This window comes from Apodemus sylvaticus, chromosome 1 (genome assembly GCF_947179515.1).
Source record: "Apodemus sylvaticus chromosome 1, mApoSyl1.1, whole genome shotgun sequence".
Lineage (NCBI taxonomy): Eukaryota > Metazoa > Chordata > Mammalia > Rodentia > Muridae > Apodemus > Apodemus sylvaticus.
The window spans coordinates 199,547,621-199,571,817 of NC_067472.1; the positions used below are offsets into that span (position 1 = coordinate 199,547,621).

At 40.6% G+C, this 24,197-nt stretch overlaps 1 protein-coding gene and 1 pseudogene across 1 annotated transcript; both read right to left on the bottom strand.

The window, feature by feature from the left end:
• Positions 1–319: 319 nt before the first annotated feature.
• LOC127670975 (vomeronasal type-1 receptor 4-like) lies at positions 320–4,881 on the bottom strand (annotated as a pseudogene).
• A 17,869-nt stretch (positions 4,882–22,750) lies between these two features.
• LOC127683662 (vomeronasal type-1 receptor 4-like) lies at positions 22,751–23,701 on the bottom strand. The gene has a single exon (XM_052180959.1). The coding sequence runs from the start codon at positions 23,699–23,701 to the stop codon at positions 22,751–22,753; it is 951 nt and encodes a 316-aa protein (XP_052036919.1).
• Between the last annotated feature and the right edge of the window lie 496 nt (positions 23,702–24,197).

A 24,197-nucleotide genomic window follows, 5' to 3' on the forward strand; every position in this document is an offset into this window, starting at 1 on the left:
GTTCTTGTGTACAAAATTTGTGTGTATGATTATAATGTGTGTTTATTACTTATGTGGAGGTTACCAAGAACAGTTTTTATTTTAAAAGCTCTAAAGTATTATAATTTCAATGGACGATAAATATGAAAGTTGTTGAATGGTGTGGATGCATTTTTATTGATACAAAATATTAAAAATCTAAAATTTGGAAATGTTTAACTTGTGAGAATTCCAACTGGATCAGGGATTCAAAAGCCACGTAGCTCCAATATATCACAAAAATCACTAGAAAGACATTTGTTAAAAAGAACATCTGGGCATCATATCAGGCACCAACTGCTCATTGACAACAGGTAATTTTCAGTATTGGTAGGGAAGAAATACACTGTAAAATAATTTTATTAGTGTTCATCCATAGAAATGTGCAGAGTGTAGGTTAAAGGACGCCATGATTGCAATCATTGCCCCCAAACTTAGTTCTTTCATGTGTGTAAAACTTGTCATAGAGAGTGGCCCTCCTACCAGATCACTAGGGAGTAAAAGTGGTCTTTAATAACAATAAAAACCACAGAAAGCCCACATACACATGGAAACTGAACAATACTCTACTCAATGATACCTTAGTCAAGGAAGAAATAAGGAAAAAAATCAAAGATTTTTTAGAATTTAATGAAAATGAAGGCACATCTGCCGCGGTGGCCCAGTGATGTCTGTAAAAATGGTATTTTACAGACAGAGGCGGAAAAGAAATGCCTCCTGGGGAATAACGGAACTCTCTGGAAGCTGTGGAAGCTGATTATCTCACCTGGCAATTTACTGTACTCTCTTACTTTCTGGCTATTTAAGATGGGCCCCTAGTTCTTAAGCAGCAGTTTGCCCTGACTTCCTCCTTTTCTCTCTTCACTGGGATTCCTAAAGCCTGGCTGATAATCCGGTCTTTGAAGTCGACTCACTGACTGCCAACCCCCGTTTTAGAATTTCAGTGCCTTGCCTCATAGTTGTTTACATAATTACTACCTTCCAACTACATGCAGGTTTTTATGGCTGTGCGTATGTATATGAGGATGGCTCGGGCACTCCGGTACTGAAAGCATTAATTTAGTCAAGAAGTTTATTGTTTTACAAGGTAAAAGGCTAAATGTTAGATAAGGATTTCTCACAAGAACTTGTTAAGACCCAGGTGGTATAAGAAACTTCAAACTCTTTGAAGGTTTGCTGTAAACTATGAGTGACTCTGTATTCTAATCAGGAAGTTTGATGGCATCTGTAAATTGATCCTCTGTATCTGTTACTTGAGAAACTTTGTTCCTGATTGATGTTACATTTCCTTGTACCAAATGGCTATGATAATTGTACCTGCCTCACTGGCTACATCTTTTGAAATGGTAATACCAACTCTTCCTGTATAAAAATCCTTGCCTTAGAGCTCCAAAATACATTCAGTTCAATCCGCCTCTGTGTGTGTGTGGTTTGTTCTGTCTGTCATCTCAGCCGGACTTGTGCCTTCCTGGACCAGAGGACCCTGGTTATCCCACAGCAGACCCACGGTCTGTAACACACATCATACCCAAATCTATGGGACACAAAGAAAGCAGTGCTAAGAGGAAAACTCCTAGCTTTGAGTGCCTCCAAAAAGAAGTTGGAGAGAGCATACACTACAAGCTTAACAGCACAACTGAAAGCCCTGGAACAAAAAGAAGCTTATTCCCCCAGGGGGAGAAGAAGACAGGAAATCATCAAACTCAGGGCTGAAATCAATCAAGTACAAACTGAGAGAACCATAGAAAAAATCAACAAAACCAGGAGCTGGTTCTTTGAAAAAATGAACAAGATAGATAAATCCCTAGCCAGACTAACCAAAGGGCACAGAGACAGTATCCAAATGAACAAAATTAGATATGAAAACGGAGATATAACAACAGAAACTGAGGAAATTAAAATATCATCAGATCCTACTACAAAAGCCTGTACTCAACACAACTGAAAAATCTGGAGGAAATGGACAATTTCTTAGATACCAAATACCAAAATTAAATCAGGATCAAATATATCTTCTAAACAGACCCCTAACCCCTAAAGAAATAGAAGGGGTCACAGAAAGTCTTCCCACAAAAAAAAAGCACAGGACCAGATGGTTTTAGTACAGAATTCTATCAGACCTTCAAAGAAGACTTAACACTAATACTCTTCAAACTATTCCACAAAATAGAAACAGAGGGAACACTACCCAACTCCTTCTATGAAGCCACAATTACACTGATACCAAAACCACACAAAGATCCAACTAAGAAAGAGAATTTTAGGCCAATTTCCCTTATGAATATTGATGCAAAAATACTAAATAAAATTCTTGCCCACCGAATCCAAGAAGACATCAAAACGATCATCCACCAGGATCAAGTAGGCTTCATCCCAGAAATGCAGGGATGGTTCATTCATTATACAGAAATCCATCAATGCTACCCACTACATAAACAAACTCAAAGAAAAAAACCACATGATCATTTCATTAGATGCTGGAAAAGCATTTGACAAAATTCAGCATCCTTTCATGCTAAAAGTCTTGGAAAGGACAGGAATTCAAGGCCCATACCTAAACATAGTAAAAGCAATATACAGCAAACCAGTAGCCAACATCAAACTAAATGGAGAGAAACTTGAAGCAATCCCACTAAAATCAGGGACTAGACAAGGCTGCCCCCTCTCTCCATGTCTTTTCAATATAGTTCTTGAAGTCCTAGCTAGAGCAATTAGACAACATAAGGAGGTGAAAGGAATACAAATTGGAAAGGAAGAAGTCAAACTATCACTATTTGCAGATGATATGATAGTATACTTAAGTGGCCCAAAAACCTCTACCAGAGAACTCCTACAGCTGATAAACAAATAACCCTATTAAAAAGTGGGGTACAGAGCTAAACAAAAATATCACATAAAGAACTTTGGATGGCTGAGAAGCACCTTAAGAAATATTCAACATCATTAATCATTAGGGGAATGCAAATCAAAACAACCCTAAGATTTCACCTCACACCAGTCAGAATGGCTAAGATCAAAAACTCAGCAGGTGTTGGCGAGGATGTGGAAAAAGAGGAAGACTCCTCCACTGCTGGTGGGATTGCAAGATGGTGCAACCACTTTGGAAATCAGTCTGGCAGTTCCTCAGAAATCTGGGCATGACAATTCCAGAGGACCCTGCTATACCACTCCTGGGCATATACCCAGAGGATTCCCCAGCATGCAATAAGGACACATGCTCCACTATGTTCATAGCAGCCCTATTTGTAGTAGCCAGAAGCTGGAAAGAACCAAGGTGTCCCTCAACGGAGGAATGGATACAAAAAAAGTGGTATATTTACACAATGGAGTACTATTCAGCCATTAGAAACAATGAATTCATGAAATTCTTAGACAAATGGATGGAGCTGGAAAACATCATACTAAGTGAGGTAACCCAGTCTCAGAAGATCAATCATGGTATGCACTCACTGATAAGTGGATATTAGCCTAGAAACTTTGAATACCCAAGACATAATCCACATATTAAATGATGTCCAAGAGGAACAGAGGAGTGGCCCCTGGTTCTGAAATGACTCAGTGCAGCAGTATAGGGGAATTCCAGAACAGGGAAGCGGGAAGGGGTAGATGGGGGAACAAGGGGAGAGAAGAGGGCTTATGGGACTTTCGGGGAGTGGGGAGCCAGAAAAGGGGAAATCATTTGAAATGTAAATAAAGAATATATCGAATATATATATATAAAAGTGGCAAAGTTCAGTACAGCAGTGTAGGGGAATAGCAGAACAGGGAAGTGGTAAGGGGTGGATGGGGGAACATGGGGAGGGAAGAGGGCTTATGGGAGTTTCGGGGAAGGGGGATCAAGGAAAGGGGAAATCATTTGAAATGTAAATAAAGAATATATCGAATAAAAAACTGAAAAAAAGAGTGGCAAAGTTGTTCATCAAATAAAAGAACACAAAGCAGTTTATAAGCAACAGGATTCTGTGAGTGGCTTTGAGTTCAGGAGACAACTGGGAGGAGAGGCTTGAGTTGCAGAGATGCTGGGCTTGCTTGTGGTGCCTGTAGAGGAGGGTCACCATGTAGAGGCTGGTCCATACCATGATGATAATACTCAGGAATAATCCTAGGTTTGGGTACTTGAGTGGAAGACTTCCACAGTAAACATGAGAATATCCATAATCAACATCAGTGTAATTGGTTTTTGCTATCATGGTCTCAATGAGGTGCACATAATATGACCATGTTGACAAGCCAAGAAAACAGGAAGGAGCAAAAAGTCCACTTAGAGAGTTTAGTCTTAAGCCACGCCCACTTAGGATTACTGAGAGTAATGGTGATGTAACCCCAGACAGCAGGCCCAGCATAGCTACATGCAATCACTGCTGTCTTGTTGATCCAGGGTCCTAACCACTAACACTGCAATTTGCTTTGAGACCTTCCCTCTCCTGGGTACTAGGTGCTATGAAGTCAGCTGACAGAAGCATCACATGTCTTGGACTGATGCCACTACTCAGTTTATTTATATGCAATTCGAGCCATTTAAAGACCAATAAAATTCCTTTTCTATTAAATAAAAAAAGAAGTGATAGAGATGGACATAATCCGGGTGACTCTGTAGATATACTCAACTGCCTTACAGCCAGCATCATCCAGAAAATTGGGCACTCCAAAGGATGACATGATAAATGGTATCATAGCAAATATGATTGTGGACATATTAACTATCATCAGGTGCATACAAATGGGATCAATGGGTCTGTTAATGCAAGCTTTGAGCAATAATTTGTACACATACAGCATGAAGAGCAATGAGTTCCCTATGACACCTACACAGAACTCAGATAAGAAGAAAACCCCTAAGAGGATGTTGCTTGGAAATGACATCTCAGGCCTTCAGTGAAAATGAATCAGATTGATGTATAAAGCTAGCTACATACTGAGGTTTGTGGGAAAATTTACTGAATGACACTTCAGGAGGAGGGGTTTAGAGAAATGTCCAACTCCCTGGTATTTCAGACCCAGATGCTGTACCACTGGGAACTGCATTCCAGGGAGCCTTGGGAACTTCAGAAGATAGAAAGTATTGAAGCAGGTGGATTCAAAGCAAAACTCTTCTAAGTGCTATTATATTAAGAAGAAGAATGTTAATGACCTGAAAGGCAAACTTGCATGTTATAAAGAGCTTTTATTCACTAGGTCACAGCATATAATTTTTTAAAGAATCATGTTTGTCTTTTATGTATAGAGTATACTGTAGCTGTCCTCAGACACACCAGAAGAGGGCATCAGTTCCCATTACAGATGGTTGTGAGCCACCAAGTGTTTGCTGGTTTTGAACTCAGGACCTCTGAAAGAACATCTAGTGCTCTTAATTTCTGAGCCATCTCTCTAGCCCACACTATATATTTTTAAAGTCCCATTTACATATCTGAACACTTTTGGAGAGTTCTAGTCTTAAACACTTCCAAGGTATTTATGTTTTATTTCACAACAGGGATGAGAGATGGTTCTGTGGTTAAGAGCACCAGCTGCTCTTCCAGAGAGCCCAGAGCAGAGTCCAGCACTCACGTGGAAGCTAACCACTGTGAGCACATTTCCAGGGGATCTGGAGCCTTCCTCCTGTGTCTGTGGCACCAACGTGCACACACTGCACAGACATACAAGCAAAACACTGTACGTGTGAGAGAAAAGAATGAATTAAAAACAATTCTCAATAAAGGATTGTTTCACTTGGGATTTGTTCCTGAGTCCAACCCTTGGGTTATTCTGGGGTCCCAATCCATGTATAGAGCTTCTGTTACTAAGAACACAAAGAGACAAGTTGCTACTATGCAAGGCCCAGTGTTCAGCACATTCTAGGAGAAATATATTTTTCTGTCACTCTTTTATTATTTGTACGAAAATTAACAGAATTGCAGATCATTGTATTATCTGAAATAAAGCAGTCTCACACAGATAAACATGATACATATATGGAATCTGGAGGAGAAATTCACAAACCCAATGGGGAGACTTAGCCATGTGTGAGAAATGGAAGTGGTAGAGTGCTACAGTAGGGAAATATGGGCAAATGTCATGAAAGTCATGCTTGTGCGTGCAATCAAATTCATAATACAATGTACAGATAGGATGTGTACCTGTCAATAAGACCTCATAAAGATTCAATGAATCAACAACAACGACAATAACAACAACAGCAAACCCGAAATTGGACTAAATACACTAAATGCATATGGTTTTCTATTATTATTTCAAATATGTCATAAATCATGACCAAAACATTACATTTCAGTTACCTAATAGTATGTCCATAATTTAACAAAAACACAAACATAACAGTGGTAATTGATGGGTAAAGTGTAAACACTAACGAGCATGTAGCTCCAGTGTTCAAAGGAACATTACAGATGTACTTTACTACACTGCATATGCCAAACGAGATTTAACTCTAATGAAAGTGGAGGTAGTTTAGGTGGAAACACAAGGACAAAGGGCATGGGGAGATGTCTTCAACAGATGCAAGTCAATTAACCAATCAATAAGCAAATAAAAGTAGGAAAATAGTGAGAATATTGTGAACTAAACACAAGGATTGGTAAGAAACACAAGAATGATATAATTTAGTTACTTGGAAAGAAAAATAGAAAAAAAAAGTAATCTGAAGGAAAAAAATGTCCAAAACCTAAGACAGGACAGATGTGGGAAGAGGATCAGTGTGGAACTTTCTCTGGCTCTGAGTGCTGAGCACTGGGAGCCCTTCAGGGCTGTGTGAATCCCACTGATAGGATGTCTTAGAAAGGCTGCCTAGCAAGAGGCACAGCTATACCAAGGACAGGATGACAGGACTCTTCCTTCCAGTGGAACAGCTTGTCACCCATGGGGGTCAATGAACTTGTTTACTGCACATTACTTAGATGTACCCAGAGGAAAACATCTCTCTCCCAGATAACTTTAACATGTTGAGTGTAAAATCTATTTCTGAAGCTGTGCGTTTTCCCAGGATGAACCATATCAAAAAGTAAACTTGAGGAGTGAGGAAGTCATTAAAAGTTTTAAGACAGTGGTGAGATGTATCACAGCTGTTAAAACAAAAGATGAACTCCAAGCAGGACCACAAGGAACACTCAAACTGTTCCATTGGAGACCACTGTGCCTTCCTCTCTTAAGGTTTTAAGGTTCCACAGAGAATACAACACCGTACTTGGAGTTTTAATTTGGTCACGTAGTACATGGATTAGTTATGGTTGTATTACATCTTGAGCTACATCTCTACTCACCAATAGAGTTTGACTCTAAGATTGCTCAGTTTTGCGAAACACACACTAGTCAATCTGCCTTCCAAGTATTTATGCTTATACCCACAGGCAAGTCTCAGTCCAGCCCAGATCACAGAAACTTCTTATTAGATGCCAATGTTTGATACAGAGATTTACAAGTGTTAAGTGCTTGAAATAACTTTAAGTCTGGATCCTAAACATGACATCTATTATATCTTCTTCCAGACCCAGGAACACTGGGAGGAGAGGGCAAAGATTGTAAGGTCCAAAGGAACAATGTCATGAAATACTGTCTCCTGGTTATGACATGGCTGTGACAACCATGAACACTCCATAGTGGTGTTCAACTACTCAAGACCTGAATACAAAAACAGAAAGCAAAAAAGTAGAAGTGGCTGGGTGTAATGGGTCACCTTATTCCCAGTACTTAGGAGGCCGATGCTGAGGCAAGGGCAGGGACATGCAGGGATGGGACAGGGGCAGAAACAGAGAGCTAAGTTCAAAGTCATACTGTTCTATATCAGCAAGTTGAAGGCCAGCCAATGCTGCAGTGAGACTCTGATTCAGAAAAAAAGGAATGGAAATAGGGGTCAATGCGGATGAGAAGAAAATTAGAGAAGGCAATAGGAAGTATACAAACACAATAATGATATATATGACAGAAAGACAGAAAAAACAAAAACACAAAATTTTAGCTGGGTGGTGGTGGCTCACACCTTTAATCCCAGTACTCCAGGGGCAGTGGCAGGTGGATCGCTGAAGCCAGGCTGGTCTACAGTGTGTGCCAGGGCTACCAGGGCTACACAGAAAAACCTTGTCATGAAAAGACAAAACAAAAAACAATGATCCCCAATTCATAAAAGTTTACCTGATTCAGGTGAATCACCAAGCTTTTGTTTTTTTAGTCAGTTTCTCTGTGGAGTCCTGGATGTCCATCCTTGATCTCACTCTGTAGACCAGGCTGGACTCCGACTCACAGGGATCTTGCTGCCTCTCTGCCTCTTCCTCCAAAGTCCTGGAATTAAAGTTGTATACCATCACACCTGGCTGCACCATTAAATTATTAATTTGATATTTCTCAAAATAGTTTTTGAACAAAGATAGGACACATTCTCAAACAATGTCAGAAAAGGTTCACTCAGACAGATTTGGTGGAGATCACTCTGTTCTCACACCCGTTTTCTCTTGAGTAATCACCTAGGTCAGCTTTGAGCACCTCACACAGGTGCCTTCTCCAAGTACCCACACCCCATCAAGGACGGTCTTTTTCTTTTATGGCAAGGTCAGTTTTGACTCTCAGCAGGATCCCAACCTCCATCCCGATTAATACTGATCTCTGCTGAGTTTCAGGGATCACAGAAATGCTTTTCTGGGTGAGGGAGTGGGTATAGGACACTGGGGGACTATGTGAGGATGTCTTGAACCTGGTGCACCACAGCTCCATACAATCCTCCACTCCTTTGACTGTGGTTCCATTTTTGCCTCTTCCCCTTGGGTTTCCGGGTACTCGCTGCTGCACACCAAGTGGGGAAAGATGGAGAGGAGCTGAGTTCTGGGGTCTGAGTCTTTTTTACACATCAGGAAGGAAAGGGTGAAAGTCTGGAATAAATGCTGGGGGTCAGATGGGGATGGAAGGTGGAGGCAATGTGTGTGGTTTGGGGATGTCCATGTTACAGCTTTCAGAAAACAGCTCTCTTAGACCGTAGTCAGCAAAACAGCTTGTGCTCTTTATTAGGGGTGAACAAGGACTACATAATCCTTGGAAAGTGGGAAGGGGTCCTTTTTAGGGTGGAGATTCATTAGCTAAGGTTGACGGTTCTGTGGATTCCTCATTTTCATGGAGAGGCTTTCCAGGAGGTTGAACTTGTAATTTTGCCAAGGATTATATGACATTCCTTAGGTAGAGTGTGAGGGTTGGGATTCCCTGTAAGGCAGAGAAGAGGAAGCCCTGCAGGGAAAGGCTGAGCTCAGGGGAGCTATCTGGACAGGATAGCTTCAACCTTAACTAGCAACACTTGATCTGTTGCAAATGAAGCATTCAAAGCTGCACGTGAAGGTCATATGAACCCACTTCTCTACCTCATCTATCCTGTCTCTCCCCAGGCCACTGGGAGAGCCTTCACCACCAGCAACCCCACCTTGTTCCCGGTGACATTAGCACTCTTTGCAATTCCTTCCAAAGAGAATGTTCATGTTCATCCATTTACCTGCATCTTTAAAAAAAAAAAATTCACTCATCAGTGTGTGGAAAACTAGTTTGATTCTATTTCATAGCTTTTGTGAATAAAGTGTATTGTTAAAATTGCATTAAATTTCCCCTAATCTTGGCTTTTTCTCAGTTGTATAAAACCAGTAACTAGTGACAATTCAATTCAAATGTTAAAAGAATCCAGCAACAGCCTGCTGGGTGTGGCTTCTGTCCAGTAGACAGCTGGAGGAGAGGCCTGAGAGAGACTTCTCATCAGTATTTTAAGAGATAATCCTCATGGTGGGACAAGTGGCTCAGCAGTTAAGAGCACTTGTCGCCTGTGCATTGGATATGATTCAACACTTAGCACTCACAAGGTAGTTCACAATCATCTGTAATTCCAGTTACAGGAGGACCTTGAGCCCTCTTCTGGCTTCTGTAGGTACAGCACAAAGTGGTAAAGGTAAACCGCTAATACAAGTTATGTCTAAAAATGGATATGCTGGATTGCTGTAAAATCAGTCTTCCTGGTTTCACAATAAACATGAGAACGTCCATGACCAGCACCAGTGGAGTTGCTTTTGGGTCTGTGTGTTCATATGCACATTCATGCATGGGCATGGGGGAGCCAGAAATCAATCTTGAATCCCGATTTTTTAAAAAAAATAACATTTGGCCTTCTGTCTCCAGCTCAGGACCATCCTCTGACACAGTGCACCATATCCAAGTGGCACAGGGAGGTAGCTGATCACCAGGAGTGCAGAGAGGCCTTACAGCACAGATAGAACCACCCCTGCTGTTCAGAGGATTACATCCAGAACCCTCAGCCTTGTGGTTTCTGTCTCCAGCTTGGTAACATCCTCTGCCATCCAGGTGGTACAGGGAGATAGCTAACCACCCAGAAGTGCACAGAGTTCAGACAGCACAGGCAGAACATCCCCTGCTGCTCAGAGCAAACAGCTGGAAACCCTGAGGTCACAAGAGCCTAGGAGCAGCCTGGAACAGGAGTCTTCTGATTTCCCTCCACAACCAGAGCTGACCGAGGGCCACAGAGCTACATACAAAAATACCACCATAAGAGAGCTGTTCTTCCAGGAGTACCTACATATCCGTGTACACAGAGAGAACAGGTCTCCTAGGAGCACAGAAAAAAAAGCTTGCAGGATAGTTAAGCCACGGTCAGAGACAGCAACACCAGCTAATACCAGAGATAAACAGATGGCAAAACGCAAATGCAAGTATATTACCAACAGAAACCAAGGCAACATGGCACCATCTGAACCAAGTTCTCCAACAACAGCAAGTTGTGGATACCCTAACACACCAGAAAAGCAAGATCTGGATTTAAAATCACACCTCATAATGCTGATAGAGGACTTCAAGAAAAACATAAATAACTCCCTTAAAGAAATACAGGAGAGGGCTGGAGAGATTTACTCAGTAGTTAAGAGCATGCACTGGGACAAAGCAGCCAGCTCAGCCAGGTATGCAGAGAACACCAGAGTGAAGGATTGCTCAGGACACAGCCCACCTGGGTTCCTTCTGCTCGAGGGAGCTGGACAGCTCTACAGCTGTCTGGGCACGTATCCTGCTGGGGAGCATCTGACCTGCAGGAAGTTCCATGGTTAAAGGGAGCCCTGCTGTCTGAGGTTGCCACCATCTTGGCTCCTGTGGCCGGGCAGCCAGCTGGGCTGGGTGCGCAGGAAACACCAGAGTGAGAGATCGCTTGGGACACAGTCTGCCTGGGTTCCTTCTGCATTCAGGAGCTGAGCAGCTCTACAGCTGTCTGGGCTCCTGTCCTGCAGGGGAGCACCTGACCTGCAGGGAGTCCTGCAGTTAGAGGGAACCCTGTGGTCTGAACTCTCCGCCATCTTGGCTCCTGTGACCAAGCAGCCAGCTCAGCCAGAGACCTGTGGCACATCTGACACAGGGAGGATACCACTTCCTGATACTCCCTGGAGAACCAGCAGGAGCAGGTTAATCACCACTTCCCCTTTCCATCAGATATGGTAGACCTGTGCCACATCTGACATGGGGAAGATTCTACTTCCTGATACTCTCTAGAGAATGGATGGGAGCAGGTTATTTGGTAGAAGCTGAGCATTCGAGAACCAGCATTAGCAGATCATTTGAAATCCAGAAGCAAACCCTATCCTGGGCTGTTTGCCATGCAGAGTGATCGGCACTTGGAGGGGGACCTCAAGGTGTCCACCATCTTTGCTATCGGGTGGACCAGACAGGCAACAAAAGGTACACAGAAACAACTCGAGTATAGCATTGCTTGGGACAAGGCATATCAGGGCTCCAATGGCACCCAAGAGTAGAGCAGCACATCAGCAATCTGTGCCAGGGGAAACACAGTCATCCAGTGGTGCGGAAATAGCCTTATAGGCTCACAGGAGGTTCAAGCACCACCCAGTGACAGCAGGACTGACTAACACCAGAGATAACCAGATGGCAAAAGGCAAATGTAGGAATGTTACTAACAGAAATCAAGGCAATATGGCAGCAACTGAACCGAATTCTCCAGCAACAAGTACTGGATACCCCAACACACCAGAAAAACAAGATTTGGATTTTAAATCACACCTCATAATGCTGATAGAGGAAAACAAAAGGACATAAATAAATCTCTTAAAGAAATACAGGGGAACATGAATAAGTTAGAAGCCCTTACAATGGAAACACAAAAATCACTTAAAGAAATTCAGGAGAATATGGGTGAACAGATAGAAGCCAATAAAGAGGAAATGCAAAAAAACACATAAAGAAATGCAAGAGAAATTGAGTCAACAGGCAGAAGTCATGAAAGAGGAAACACAAAAATCTCCTAAAGAAATACAGGAAAACACAAACAAGTGAAGGAACTGAGAAAAACCATTCAGGATCTAAAAACAGAAGTAGAAACAACTAAGAAATCACAAAGGGAGACAAATTTGGAGATAGAAAACCTTGGGAAATCAGGGGACATAGATGCAAATATCAACAACAGAATACAAGAGATAGAAGAAAGAATCTTAGATCTGAAGATTCCATAGAAACCATTGAATCAATAGTCAAAGAAAATACAAAAAGTAATAAGCTTGTAACCCAAAATATCCAGGAAATCCAGGACACAATGAGAAGACCAAACCTAAGGATTATAGGTATAGATGAGAGTGAAGATTTATGACTTAAAGGGCCAGCAAATATCCTCAACAAAATTATGGAGGAAAACTTCCATAACCTAAAGAGAGAGATGCCCATGAATATACAAGAAGCCTACAGAACTCCAAATAGACTGGACCAGAACAGAAATACTTCCCGTCACATAATAATCAAACCCCCAAATGTACAAAACAAAGAAAGAATATTAAAGGCAGTAAGAGAAAAAGGCCAAGAAACATGTAAAGGGAGACCTATTAGAATCACACCAGACTTCTCACCAGAGACGATGAAAGCTAGAAGATCCTGGGCAGATCTCATACAGACTCTAAGAGAACACAAATGCCCACCAAAACCAACAAAACTCTCAATCACCATAGACGGAGAAACCAAGATATTCAATGATAAAACCAAATTTAAACAATATCTTTCCAGAAACCCATCCCTACAAAGGATAATAGGTGGACAACACCAATACAAGGAGGGAAACTACACCCTGGAAAAATCAATATAGTAAACTTCTTTCATCAAACCCAAAAGATAACCATTCAAATATAAAAATAACATCAAAAATGACAGGAAGTAATAATCACTATTCCTTAATATCTCTTAACATCAATTGACTCAATTCCCCAATAAAAACACATAGACTAACAGACTGGATACATAAACAGGACCCTACATTTTGCTACATATAGGAAACACACCTCAGTATCAAAGACAAACAGTACCTCAGAGTGAAAGGCTGAAAAACAATTTTACAAGCAAATGCTCTCAGGAAACAAGCCAGAGTAGCCATTCTAATATCAGATAAAATTGACTTTCAACCTAAAGTCATCAAAAGAGACACGGAAGGACACTTCTTACTGGTCAAGGGAAAAATGTACCAAGAAGAACTCTCCATTCTGAACATCTATGCTCCAAATGCAAGGGCACCCTCATTCATAAAAGAAACTTTACTATAGCTCAAAGCACACATTGCACCTAACACAAAAATTGTGGGTGACTTCAACACTCCACTCTCCTCAATGGACCAATAAGGAAAACAGAAACTAAACAGGGACACAGTGAAACTAATTGAAGCTTGGGACCAATGTGGGAAGCTGTCCTGAGCTATTCAGATTTAATGCTTACTCACCGCCCTAAGGTGGTGGCTGCTAAAATATGAGAACAATTAACTAGAGCCTTCCCCATGAGCTGTCGGTGCGAGAAGATTCCAAGAATACCACAAGATGTTCCTGCCCTAACCGCGGAATGTTCCTGCCAGTGTTAACTCCAGGTGTCCCCACCGGATGACTTCTTCTCTTCCTGCTTCAATCGCCAGGGGTGTCTCCGCCCTTCTCTCCTTTGTTCTTTTGTGAAGGTTGTTTCTTCTCTGTAAGCCTTAAAACCTGTTAGCCTCCCCCACATTAAATGAGACCTTGACATAAAGACACCCCATTGCTTGGTCTCCCTTTCTTTCTCCCCCCCTTTTGACCCTCAGGTAGCACCTCTTCGGGATCCTGGAATAACTGGACCTGCCGGATGGGTCAAACCAATTGGATTTAAGATATATATATATATATATATATATATATATATATATATATATATATATATATATATATATATATAGAGAGAGAGAGAGAGAGAGAGAGAGAGAGAGAGAGAGAGAACCTTTCATCTCAAAGCAAAAGGATATACCTTTTTCTCAGCACCGCATGGTACCTAATCCAAAATCGACCATATAATTGGTCACAAGACAGACCTCAACAAATATAAGTAGATAGAACTAACCCCATGCCTCCTATCAGATCACTATGGATGGAGTAAGAGTGGTCTTCAATAGCAACAAAAACAACGGAAAAACCCACATACACATGGAGGCTAAACAACACTCTACTCAATGATACCTTTGCTAAAGAAAAAATAAAGAAAGAATTCAAAGGCTTTTTAGAATTTAATGAAAATGAAGGCACAACATACCCAAATCTAAGGGACACAATGAAAGCAGTGCTAAGAGGAAAACTCATAGCCCTGAGTGCCTCCAAAAAGAAACGGGAGAGAGCATATACTAGCATCTTAACAGCACACCTGAAAGCCCTGGAATAAAAAAGAAGCTAATTCACCCAGGAGGAGAAGTCAGGAAATCATCAAACTCAGTGCTGAAATCAATCAAGTAGAAACAAAGAGAACCATACAAAGAATCCAAAAAAAAAAAAAAAAAAAAAAAAAAAAACCAAAAAAACAGGAGCTGTTTCTTTAAGAAAATCAACAAAACAGATAAACCCTTAGCCAGACTAACCAAAGTGCACAGAGACAGTGTCCAAATTAACAAAATCAGAAATGAAAAGGGAGATATAACAACAGAAACTGAGGAAATTCAAAAAATCATCAGATCCTACTACAAAAGCCTACACTCAACACAACTGGAAAATCCAGACGAAATGTACAATTTCCTAGACAGATACCAAATGCCAAAATTAAATCAGGATCAAATAGATCATTTAAACAGTCCCATAACCCCTAAAGAAAGAGAAGGGGTCATAGAAAGCCTTCCAATGAAAAAAAGCACAGGACCAGATAGTTTTCATGCAGAATTCTGTCAGACCTTCAATGAAGACCTAACACCAATGCTCTTCACATTATTCCACAAAATAGAAACAGAAGGAACTCTACCAAACTCGTTCTACAAAGCCACAATTACACTGACACCAAAACCACACAAAGATCCAACAAAGAAAGAGAACTACAGGCCAATTTCCCTTATGAATATCGAGGCAAAAATATTCAATAAAATTGTTGCCAATCGAATTCAAGAACACATCAAAACGATCATTCACCATGATCAAGTAGGCTTCATCCCAGGGATGCAGGGATGGTTCAATGTACGGAAATCCATCAATGCAATCCACTATATAAACAAACTCAAAGAAAAAACCCACATGATCATTTCATTAGATGCTGAAAAAGCATTTGACAAAATTCAGCATCCTTTCATGCTAAAAGTCTTGGAAAGAACAGGAATTCAAGGCCCCTACCTAAACTTAGTAAAAGCAATATACAGCAAACCGGTAGCCAACATCAAACTAAATGGACAGAAACTTGAAGCAATCCCACTAAAATCAGGGACTAGACAGGGCTGCCCCCTCTCTCCATATCTTTTTAATATAGTACTTGAAGTTCTAGCTGGAGCAATTAGACAACATAAGGAGGTCAAAGGGATACAAATTGGAAAGGAAGAAGTCAAACTATCACTATTTGCAGTTGATATGATAGTCTACTTAAGTGACCAAAAAACTCCACCAGAGAACTCCTAAAGCAGATAAACAACTTCACCAAAGTGACTGGTTATAGAATCAACTCAAGCAAATCAGTACCCTTCCTATACTCAAAGGATAAACAGGCTAAGAAAGAAATTAGGGAAATGACATCCTTCACAATAGCCACAAACGATATAAAGTATCTTGGTGTGACTTTAACCAAACAAGTGAAAGATCTGTATGACCACAACTTCAGGTCTCTGCAGAAGGAAATCGAAGAAGACCTCAGAAAATGTGTAAAATTCTTTTTGTCATGGAATACCTTGGTTTCTCCATCTATGGTAATTGAGAGATTTGCTGAATATAGCAATGTTTGGGCTGGCATTTGTGCTCCATTAGGGTCTGCATGACATCTGCCCAGGCTCTTCTGGCTTTCATAGTTTCTGGTGAGAAGTCTGGTGTAGTTCTGATAGGTCTGCCTTTATATGTTCCTTGACCTTTTCCCCTTACTGCTTTTAATATTTTTCTTTGTTTTTACATTTTGTTTTACATTTATTATTACTTAATTAATTAATATACATTAATTATTATGTGATGGGAGGAATTTCTTTTCTGGTCAAATCTATTTGGAGTTCTGTAGGCTTCTTGTATGTTCAAGGGCATCTCTTTCTTTAGGTTAGGGAAGTTTTCTCCTATAATTTTGTTGAAGACATTTATTGGTCCATTCTCTTCTTTACCTGTAATCCTTACGTTTGGTCTTCTCATTTTGGCCTGGATTTCCTAGATATCTGGGGTCAGGAGCTTTTTGTATTTTTCATTTTTCTTTTACTGTTGTATCAATGCTTTCTATGGTATCTTCTGCACCTAAGATTCTCTCTCTTTTTTTTTTTCTTGTATTCGGTTGTTGATGCTTGGATCCATGACTACTGACTTCTTTCCTAGGTTTTCTGTGTCCTGAGTTGTTTCCCTTTGTAATTTCATTATTGTTTCAACCTCCATCTTTAGATCCTGGATGGCTTTGTTTAATTCCTTCACCTGTTTTGTTGTGTTTTCCCTTAGTTCTTCAAGGGCTTCTCCCTGTTTACTTGTGTTCTCTTGTATTTCTTTAAGAAAGTTATTTATGTCCTTCTTGAAGCCCTCCATGAAGCCCTCCATCAACATCATGACCTGTGATTTTAAATCCAAATCTCCTGCCCCTCCTGTTTGCCTGCAAGCCTATCTAAGCAACCTTGGGTGACCTGCTTTCCCCTGGCACAGATTTCTGTGGTGCTGCCAAGCTCCTGGGTACAGGCGGAGTCCTGGTGGGGGTGGGGTCCCATGTGATCCTCTACTCTGGTGATCCCTGCCTACCAGTCTGCCCCTCCACACTGTCATAGGAGCAAAGATGGTGGCACCTCGCCTCAAAGTGCAGGACTCCCTCTGACTGCCTCCCTGCAGAGCAGACAACCCACGGCAGGTTAGGTGCCCAGCTGGCTGACTGTGAATCTGCCGAGCTCCTGGGTGCAGGGGGAGTCCTGGTGGGCTGTGTCCAGAGCAAATTTTCACTCTGGTGTTCCCTGGGTACCTGGCTGAGCTGGCTGCTTGGTCACAGGAGCAAAGATGGTGGCAGCCTCACCTCTGAATGCAGGACTCCCTCTGACCATGGGACTCCCTGCAGGTCAGATGCTCCCTAGCAGGATAGGTGCCCAGACCGCTGTGGCGCTGCCAAGATCCTGGGTGCAGGTGGAGTCCTGGCAGGCAGTGTTTGAAGCGATCTTTCACTCTGGTGTTCCCTGCGTACCTGTCTGACCTGTCTGCTTGGTCACAGGAGCAAAGATGGCCAACACATTTCTTTCTTAACTTCATGTGCTTTCTTTTTTAAAACTTATAACTCATTTCACCTCTTCAGTGTGGTCATGTGCTCATGGGTCTGAAGCCATTCTCTGGGGCTTGAGCAGTCTGCTGGGGGCCAGAGGTCTAAACAAAATGACTCTCCTCTCATAGTAGCCATCAACTGCCAATGTACAACTGGGTCTTCAGGAGCCTCTCTCTCATCCCTGCTTGGGTTTTAAACATAATAATAATAATAATAATTAATAATAATATCATAATCATCATTATTTGGTTTATTGAGACAGAGTTTCTCTATGTAGCCTTTTTTCATACAATATGTATTCATTATTTTTTTCCTTTCCACCAACTCCAAGATTCTTCCTACATCCCTACCCACTCACCTTGATGCATACTTGCTCTTGCTCTCTCTTTCTGTCTCTGTCTCTGTCTGTCTCTGTCTGTCTCTGTCTCTGTCTCTGTCTCTGTCTCTCTCTCTCTCTCTCTCTCTCTCTCTCTCTCTCTCTCTCTCTCTCTCTCTCCAAAACAAAAACAAAGAACCAGAAGCAAACGTGGCTGCTGTGAGCCCGCACGTGGGTTCTGGGAACTGAACCTGCATCCTCTGAAGAGAGAAGGTGCTCTTAAAGGATGAGCCATCTATTGAGCCCCTTGGAACTCTTTTCTTTTCTTTTTTTGTGGAGGAAAGCGTTTATTTGGCTAACACTTCCACATCACTGTTGATCATCGAAGGAAGTCAGGACAGGAACTCAAGCGGGGCTGGAACCTGGAGGCAGAAGCTGATACAGAGGCCGTGGAATGTTTGCTACTCGTGACTTGCTCAGAGTGCTTTCTCCCAGAACTCAGGACCACCAGTCCAGGGATGCTTCTACTCACAGTGTGATGGGCCCTTCCCCATCACTCACTAAATAAGAAAATGCCTTAAAACTGGATCTTATAGAGATATTTTCTCTTGTTATTATTGAAAAAGGAAGTAAAAACATTTTATGATAAAATTTAAGATTTACATGGAAAATATTTGACAAAATTGAAAAAATATAAAGAAAAACATTTTAAAATTGACAATTTTCATGGAAAATTAAATAGTAAAATGATAGACATAAGTAGAAACATTTTATGATACAATTGAAGATTTATGTGGAAAATATTTCTGATAAAATTGCAGAAAAACATAAAATAATATGTTAAAATTGAAGATTATCATGGAGAATTACACAGATAAAATGGTAGGCATAAAAATATTTCTAAGTTGATTGAAAGTGGAAAAAACATTTTTCTGATAAAATTGAAGATCTACATGGAAAATATCCCTGATGAAATTCAAGAATATGTAGAAAAATGTTGAAATTGACTATTTCATGGAAATTATACAGATAAAATAGTAGGCATAAAAATATTTCTATGTTGATTGAAAGTGGAATTATAAACATTTTCTAATAAAATTGACAATTTGCATAGAAAATATTTCTGATAAAATTGAAGAATATATAGAAAACATGTTAAAATTGAAGATTATCATGGAAAATAATACAGATAAAATGGTAGACATAAAAACATTACTATATTAATTGGAAGAGGAATTACAAATATTTTTGATAAAATTGAAGATTTACATGAAAAATACTACTGTTAGTCTATGCCTTTTTATTGGTTAACTGAGTCAATTGATGTTAAGAGATATTAAGGAATAGTGATTGTTACTTCCTGTTATTTTTGGTGATATATTTGTGTGGTTACTTTATTTTGGGTTTTTTGGAAGAAGATTACTTTCTTGCTTTTTCTAGGAGGTAGTTTCCCTACTTGTGTTGGAATTTTCCATCCATTATCCTTTGTAGGGCTGGATTTGTGGAAAGATACTGTGTAAATTTGGTTTTATAGTGGAATAACTTGGTTTCTCCATATATGGTGATTGAGAGTTTTGCTGGGTATAGTAGTCTGGGTTGGCATTTGTGTTCTCTTAGGGTCTGTATGAGATCTGCCCAGGATCTTCTAGCTTTCATTGTCTTCGTTGAGAAGTCTGGTGTAATTCTGATAAGTTTGCCTTTATAAGTTACTTGACCTTTTTCCCTTACTGCTTTTAATATTCTTTCTTTGTTTAGTGCATTTAGTGTTTTGATTATTATGAGATGGGAAGAATTTCTGTTCTGGTCCAATCTGTTTGGAGTTCTGTAGGTTTCTTGTATGTTTGTAGGCATCTCTTTCCTTAGGTTAGGGAAGTTTTCTTCTATAATTTTTGGAAGATATTAACTGGTCCTTTAAGTTGTAAATCTTCACTCTCTTCTATACCTATAATCCTTAGATTTGGTCTTCTCATTGTGTGCGGGATTTCCTGGATGTTTTGGGTTACACGACTTTTGCATTTTGAATTTTCTTTGACTGTAGAGTCAATGTTTTCTTTGGTATCTTCAGCACCTGAGATTCTTTCTTCTGTCTCTTGTATTCTGTTATTGGTCTATGACTTCTGACTTCTTTCCAAAGCTTTCTGTCTCCACAGTTGTCTCCCTTTGTAATTTCTTCATTTTTTTCTACTTCCATTTTTAGATCCTGAATGGTTTTGTTCAGTTCCTTCACTTATTTGTTTGTGTTTTCCTATAATTCTTTTAGAGATTTTTGTGTTTCCTCTTTAAGTGCTTTTGCCTGTTTACCCATGTTCTCCTGTATTTCTTTAAGGGAGTTATTAATGTCCTTCTTGAAGTCCTCTATCAGCATCATAAGATATGATTTTAAATGTAGCTCTTGCTTTTCTAGTGTGTTGGGATATCCAGGACTTGCTGTGGTGAGAGAACTGGGTTCTGATGTTGCCAAATAGCCTTGGATTCTGTTGACAGGGTTCTTGTGCTTGCCTTTCACCATCTGGTTATCTCTGGTGTTAGTTGGTCTAGCTGCCTCTGGCTGGAGCTTGTCCCTCCTGTGGCCCTGTAAGCCTGTGTCTGTACTCCTGGGAAACCAACTCTCTTCTGACAGGGTCTGTGCACAGAAGGCTGTGGAAGTGCCTGGATCCCTACTACAAGTGGTGAATAGAAGACTCTTGTCCCAGCAACTCCACTGATCTTATGCCCTGGTATGCTCCTAGCTGTTCCCCTCCAGAGAGAAGGCGGAGATCTCATCTCTGTGCTCAGAAGTGAAAGCACTACTAGGAGATCCCTCTCTCCTGGCAGGCCTTGCACTGAAGGATGTGAAGCCACCTGGCTCCCTGGTGCAAAAGGCAGCCAGAAGAGAACTCTTTTCTTATGTTTGTTTTTTTTTTTATTTCCTGCATTTGAATATTTTGCCTGAATGAATGTATGTGTACCACATTTGTGGCTAGTGCCAGTAGAGGTGAGAAGAGAGGTCAGTAGCTTATTATTAAGGGATGGTAACACATGTGTAACCCCCATGCTGAAATTTTTCTTATTTATTTATTTATTTATTTATTTATTTATTTATTTATTGAGTTTACATTCTGATCTCAGCATCTTTGTCAGTCATACCCTCAAAAACCACTCCACCAATTATTCCTCCCCTTCTCCACAGAGAAGAAGAAACTCCCATGGATCCCAAACCACTCTGGCACATCATCTTGCACAACTTTTCCTACTGAGGTCTGACAAGCCAGTCCAGCTAAGGGAAGGGGATGGAAAGTCAGGGAACAGAGTCAGAGAGAGCCCTGCCCCAATTGTTAGGGAGCTCATGAAGACCAAGCTGCACATCTGCTACACATGTGACACAGGTCTAGATCCAGCACTTGCATGCTGCTCCCTTGGTGGTTCAGTCTCTGTGAGCCCCATGGGCTCCAGTTAGTTGACTCTGTCAGTCTTGTGGTGGCCTTGACCCCTTCCACTCCCTCAATCCTGTCCCTCACTCTTCCACAAGACTCTTAAACTCAGTCTAATGTTTACCTGTGGGTCTCTGCATTTGTTTCCATCAGCCATAGGATGCCATGCTGGGATTTTTTAGTGGCTTGATCTTGTGAAGGTCACTATAAGTACCGTGAGTTTCTGCTTGCACAGCGATGTCCTGTCCAGTAGTTCACGCTCACAGAGCTCTCCCTTGTTTTCCAGCCTTACATCCTTTATGAGCCCTCTTCCTTGTTCCCTCCCGAGACAAGATCTCCCGTGGGTCCTGAGTGTCATCAGTTAGTCTATGCTGACTGTCCTGGTAAAACCAGAAATCCTGCTGTCTTCACGTTCCTATAGCTGCAGCTAAAACACAAGCTCCAGTGGCTTGGTCTTTACCTGGGTGCTGGGGCTCACACTCAGGCTCTCCTGCGTGTGTAGAAACAACTGGAAGTTATTCTTTAAAATTCATGGCCTCTTTTTTCATTAATTGTTGCCACAATATAAAGAGTAGGAAGCATTTATGTGTTTAGGAATACCTCCACACTTGCATGCACACACACACACATACACACACACACACACACACACACACAAACACATACATAACAATTAAGGGAAAAGGCCATGAAATTGAAAGAGTGCAAGAACAAGCACACAGCAGAGTCTGCAAGAGGAAAAGGAAGAGGAAAATTATCTAACTATGCCATAATTTCAAAAATAAAAGAAATAACTAAAAATAATAAAATAGTATAAATAATTATTGATGACTCAAAGTCAGCTATGGTAAAAGGACAGCCATTGGATAACTACTATTTGTTACACATAAGAGTCCCACCCACAGCAATATTTCTGGTAGTTGGTACTTAAGAAACAGAAATTTGTTCAATGTTTAAAAGGTGTTTCATAGAACAAAAAACACCATAAAACACATAACCCAAGCTCCAAATGATATTTCCAAACTTTTATTATAAGTATTTAAATAGAAAAAAATCAGAAAAAAAATTGCTCAAAATATTTAAAATATGTTCATTTTGGACAAAGTGTCATAGTTGGAGTGAGTAATGAATATTAAAATTACTAAAATTATGCACATGGATATTCAAGAAAAATGTTAATTACCTGAATTTGTAATAGTGTACAGAATATCTGAATTATAACTAAGATCTGTTCGGGTATTCAAGGTCCACATTCAAATTTTTTATTCCATGAAAAATCATTAAGACAGTGTTTAAACGCCAAAAAAGTGTGGTGTTCAGTTCAGCCATGGGATGAACTTTGAAAACAGGTCATTCTCAGTACAGAAAATGAAGAAGTGAATTGCAAAATAACTTTGTTATTCCTCATGAGTAAAAAAGGGCAGATGGTTGGGTAGCATGTTGTAAAAATCGCATTAATCGACTCCAGTCTTGGAATTTTTTCTTTTGTATAAAACCCATAAAGGGTGATGGAGTTGTTCAACCAATAAATTAACACAAAGCAGCTCACCAGAGATAGGATGCTGTGAGTGGCCTTGCGCTCAGGAGATGGCTGGGAGGAAAGGCTTTGGCTGTGGAGATGCTGGGCTCTCTTGCGGTGTCTGTAGAGGAAAATCACCATGTAGAGGCTGGCCCACATCATGATGGCCACAAAGAAGAGATCGTGAGTGATAATAATGGTATTAAATGACCCTGAGTTTTGGTTCCCAAAGTGCTTGTTTTGACAGTAACCATCTGAATATCCATAGCCAACTTGAGTTTTATTGGTTTTGGCTATTACCATTTTAACCATATACCCATAGATAAGTAGGTTAATAAGCCAGGAACAAAGTAAGGAAGAAAGAATCCATGTGGAGAGTCGAGGCTTCAGCCAGGAGGCCCACTTAGAACTGCTGGGAGTGATGGTGATGACTTGGAATGTGCTTAGAACAGAGGTGGTGCAGATGGACAGACCCCGGCTGACTCTGAATGAAAACAAAACTGCCTTACAACCAATATCGTCCAGAAAATTGGGTACTCCAAAGGATAACATGATATCTTTAATCAATGTGAACATGATCGTTGACATATTAACTATTGTCAGGTGCATGAAAACTGAATCTATCAACTTTTTGGAATGAGGCCTGAGGAAGAAACTGTATATATATAACATTAACAGTAATGAGTTCCCTATGACACCAAGACAAAACTGGAATATCAGAAAGATCTGGAAGACGGTGTCATTTGGAACCATGATGTAAAAGTGGCTCAGGTTTGTTAGGTCTAGAGTACCAAATGAATGGTCTGTATTTTAAAACAATTTTAAAACGGCGTTTGTAGAAAAATATACTGAATGACAGCTCAGGAGCAAAGAGAAGTGATGAAATGTCCAACTCTTTTCTTTCCTTTCTTCCTCCTCCTCCTCTTCCTCTTCCTCCTCCTCTTATTTCTCTTTGCTTCTTCTTTTTGAAGTCAGGGATTCTCTGTGTTGCTCTGTACAGAACTTGCTCTGTAGTCCAGGCTGGCATTGAACTCACAGAGATCCAACTACCTCTACCTCCCAAGTACTGGGATCTAAGTTGTGCACCACAACTGACTGAAGAAATATACAATTCCTTTCTTTGTTAGGTCCAGAGATGACACTTTAGCAACTACAATCCTAGGATTCTTGAGCATCTTAGAAGTTAGAATTAGGTGTTGAGAGTAGTAAAGAGTCAAATCTACCCAAACATCCTTATTTCTGTTATGTC

What these genes read in the sequence shown, in the direction of transcription:
- LOC127683662 (XM_052180959.1), bottom strand. Translation starts at nt 23,701, where the DNA reads ATGGTTCCAAATGACACCGTCTTCCAGATCTTTCTGATATTCCAGTTT.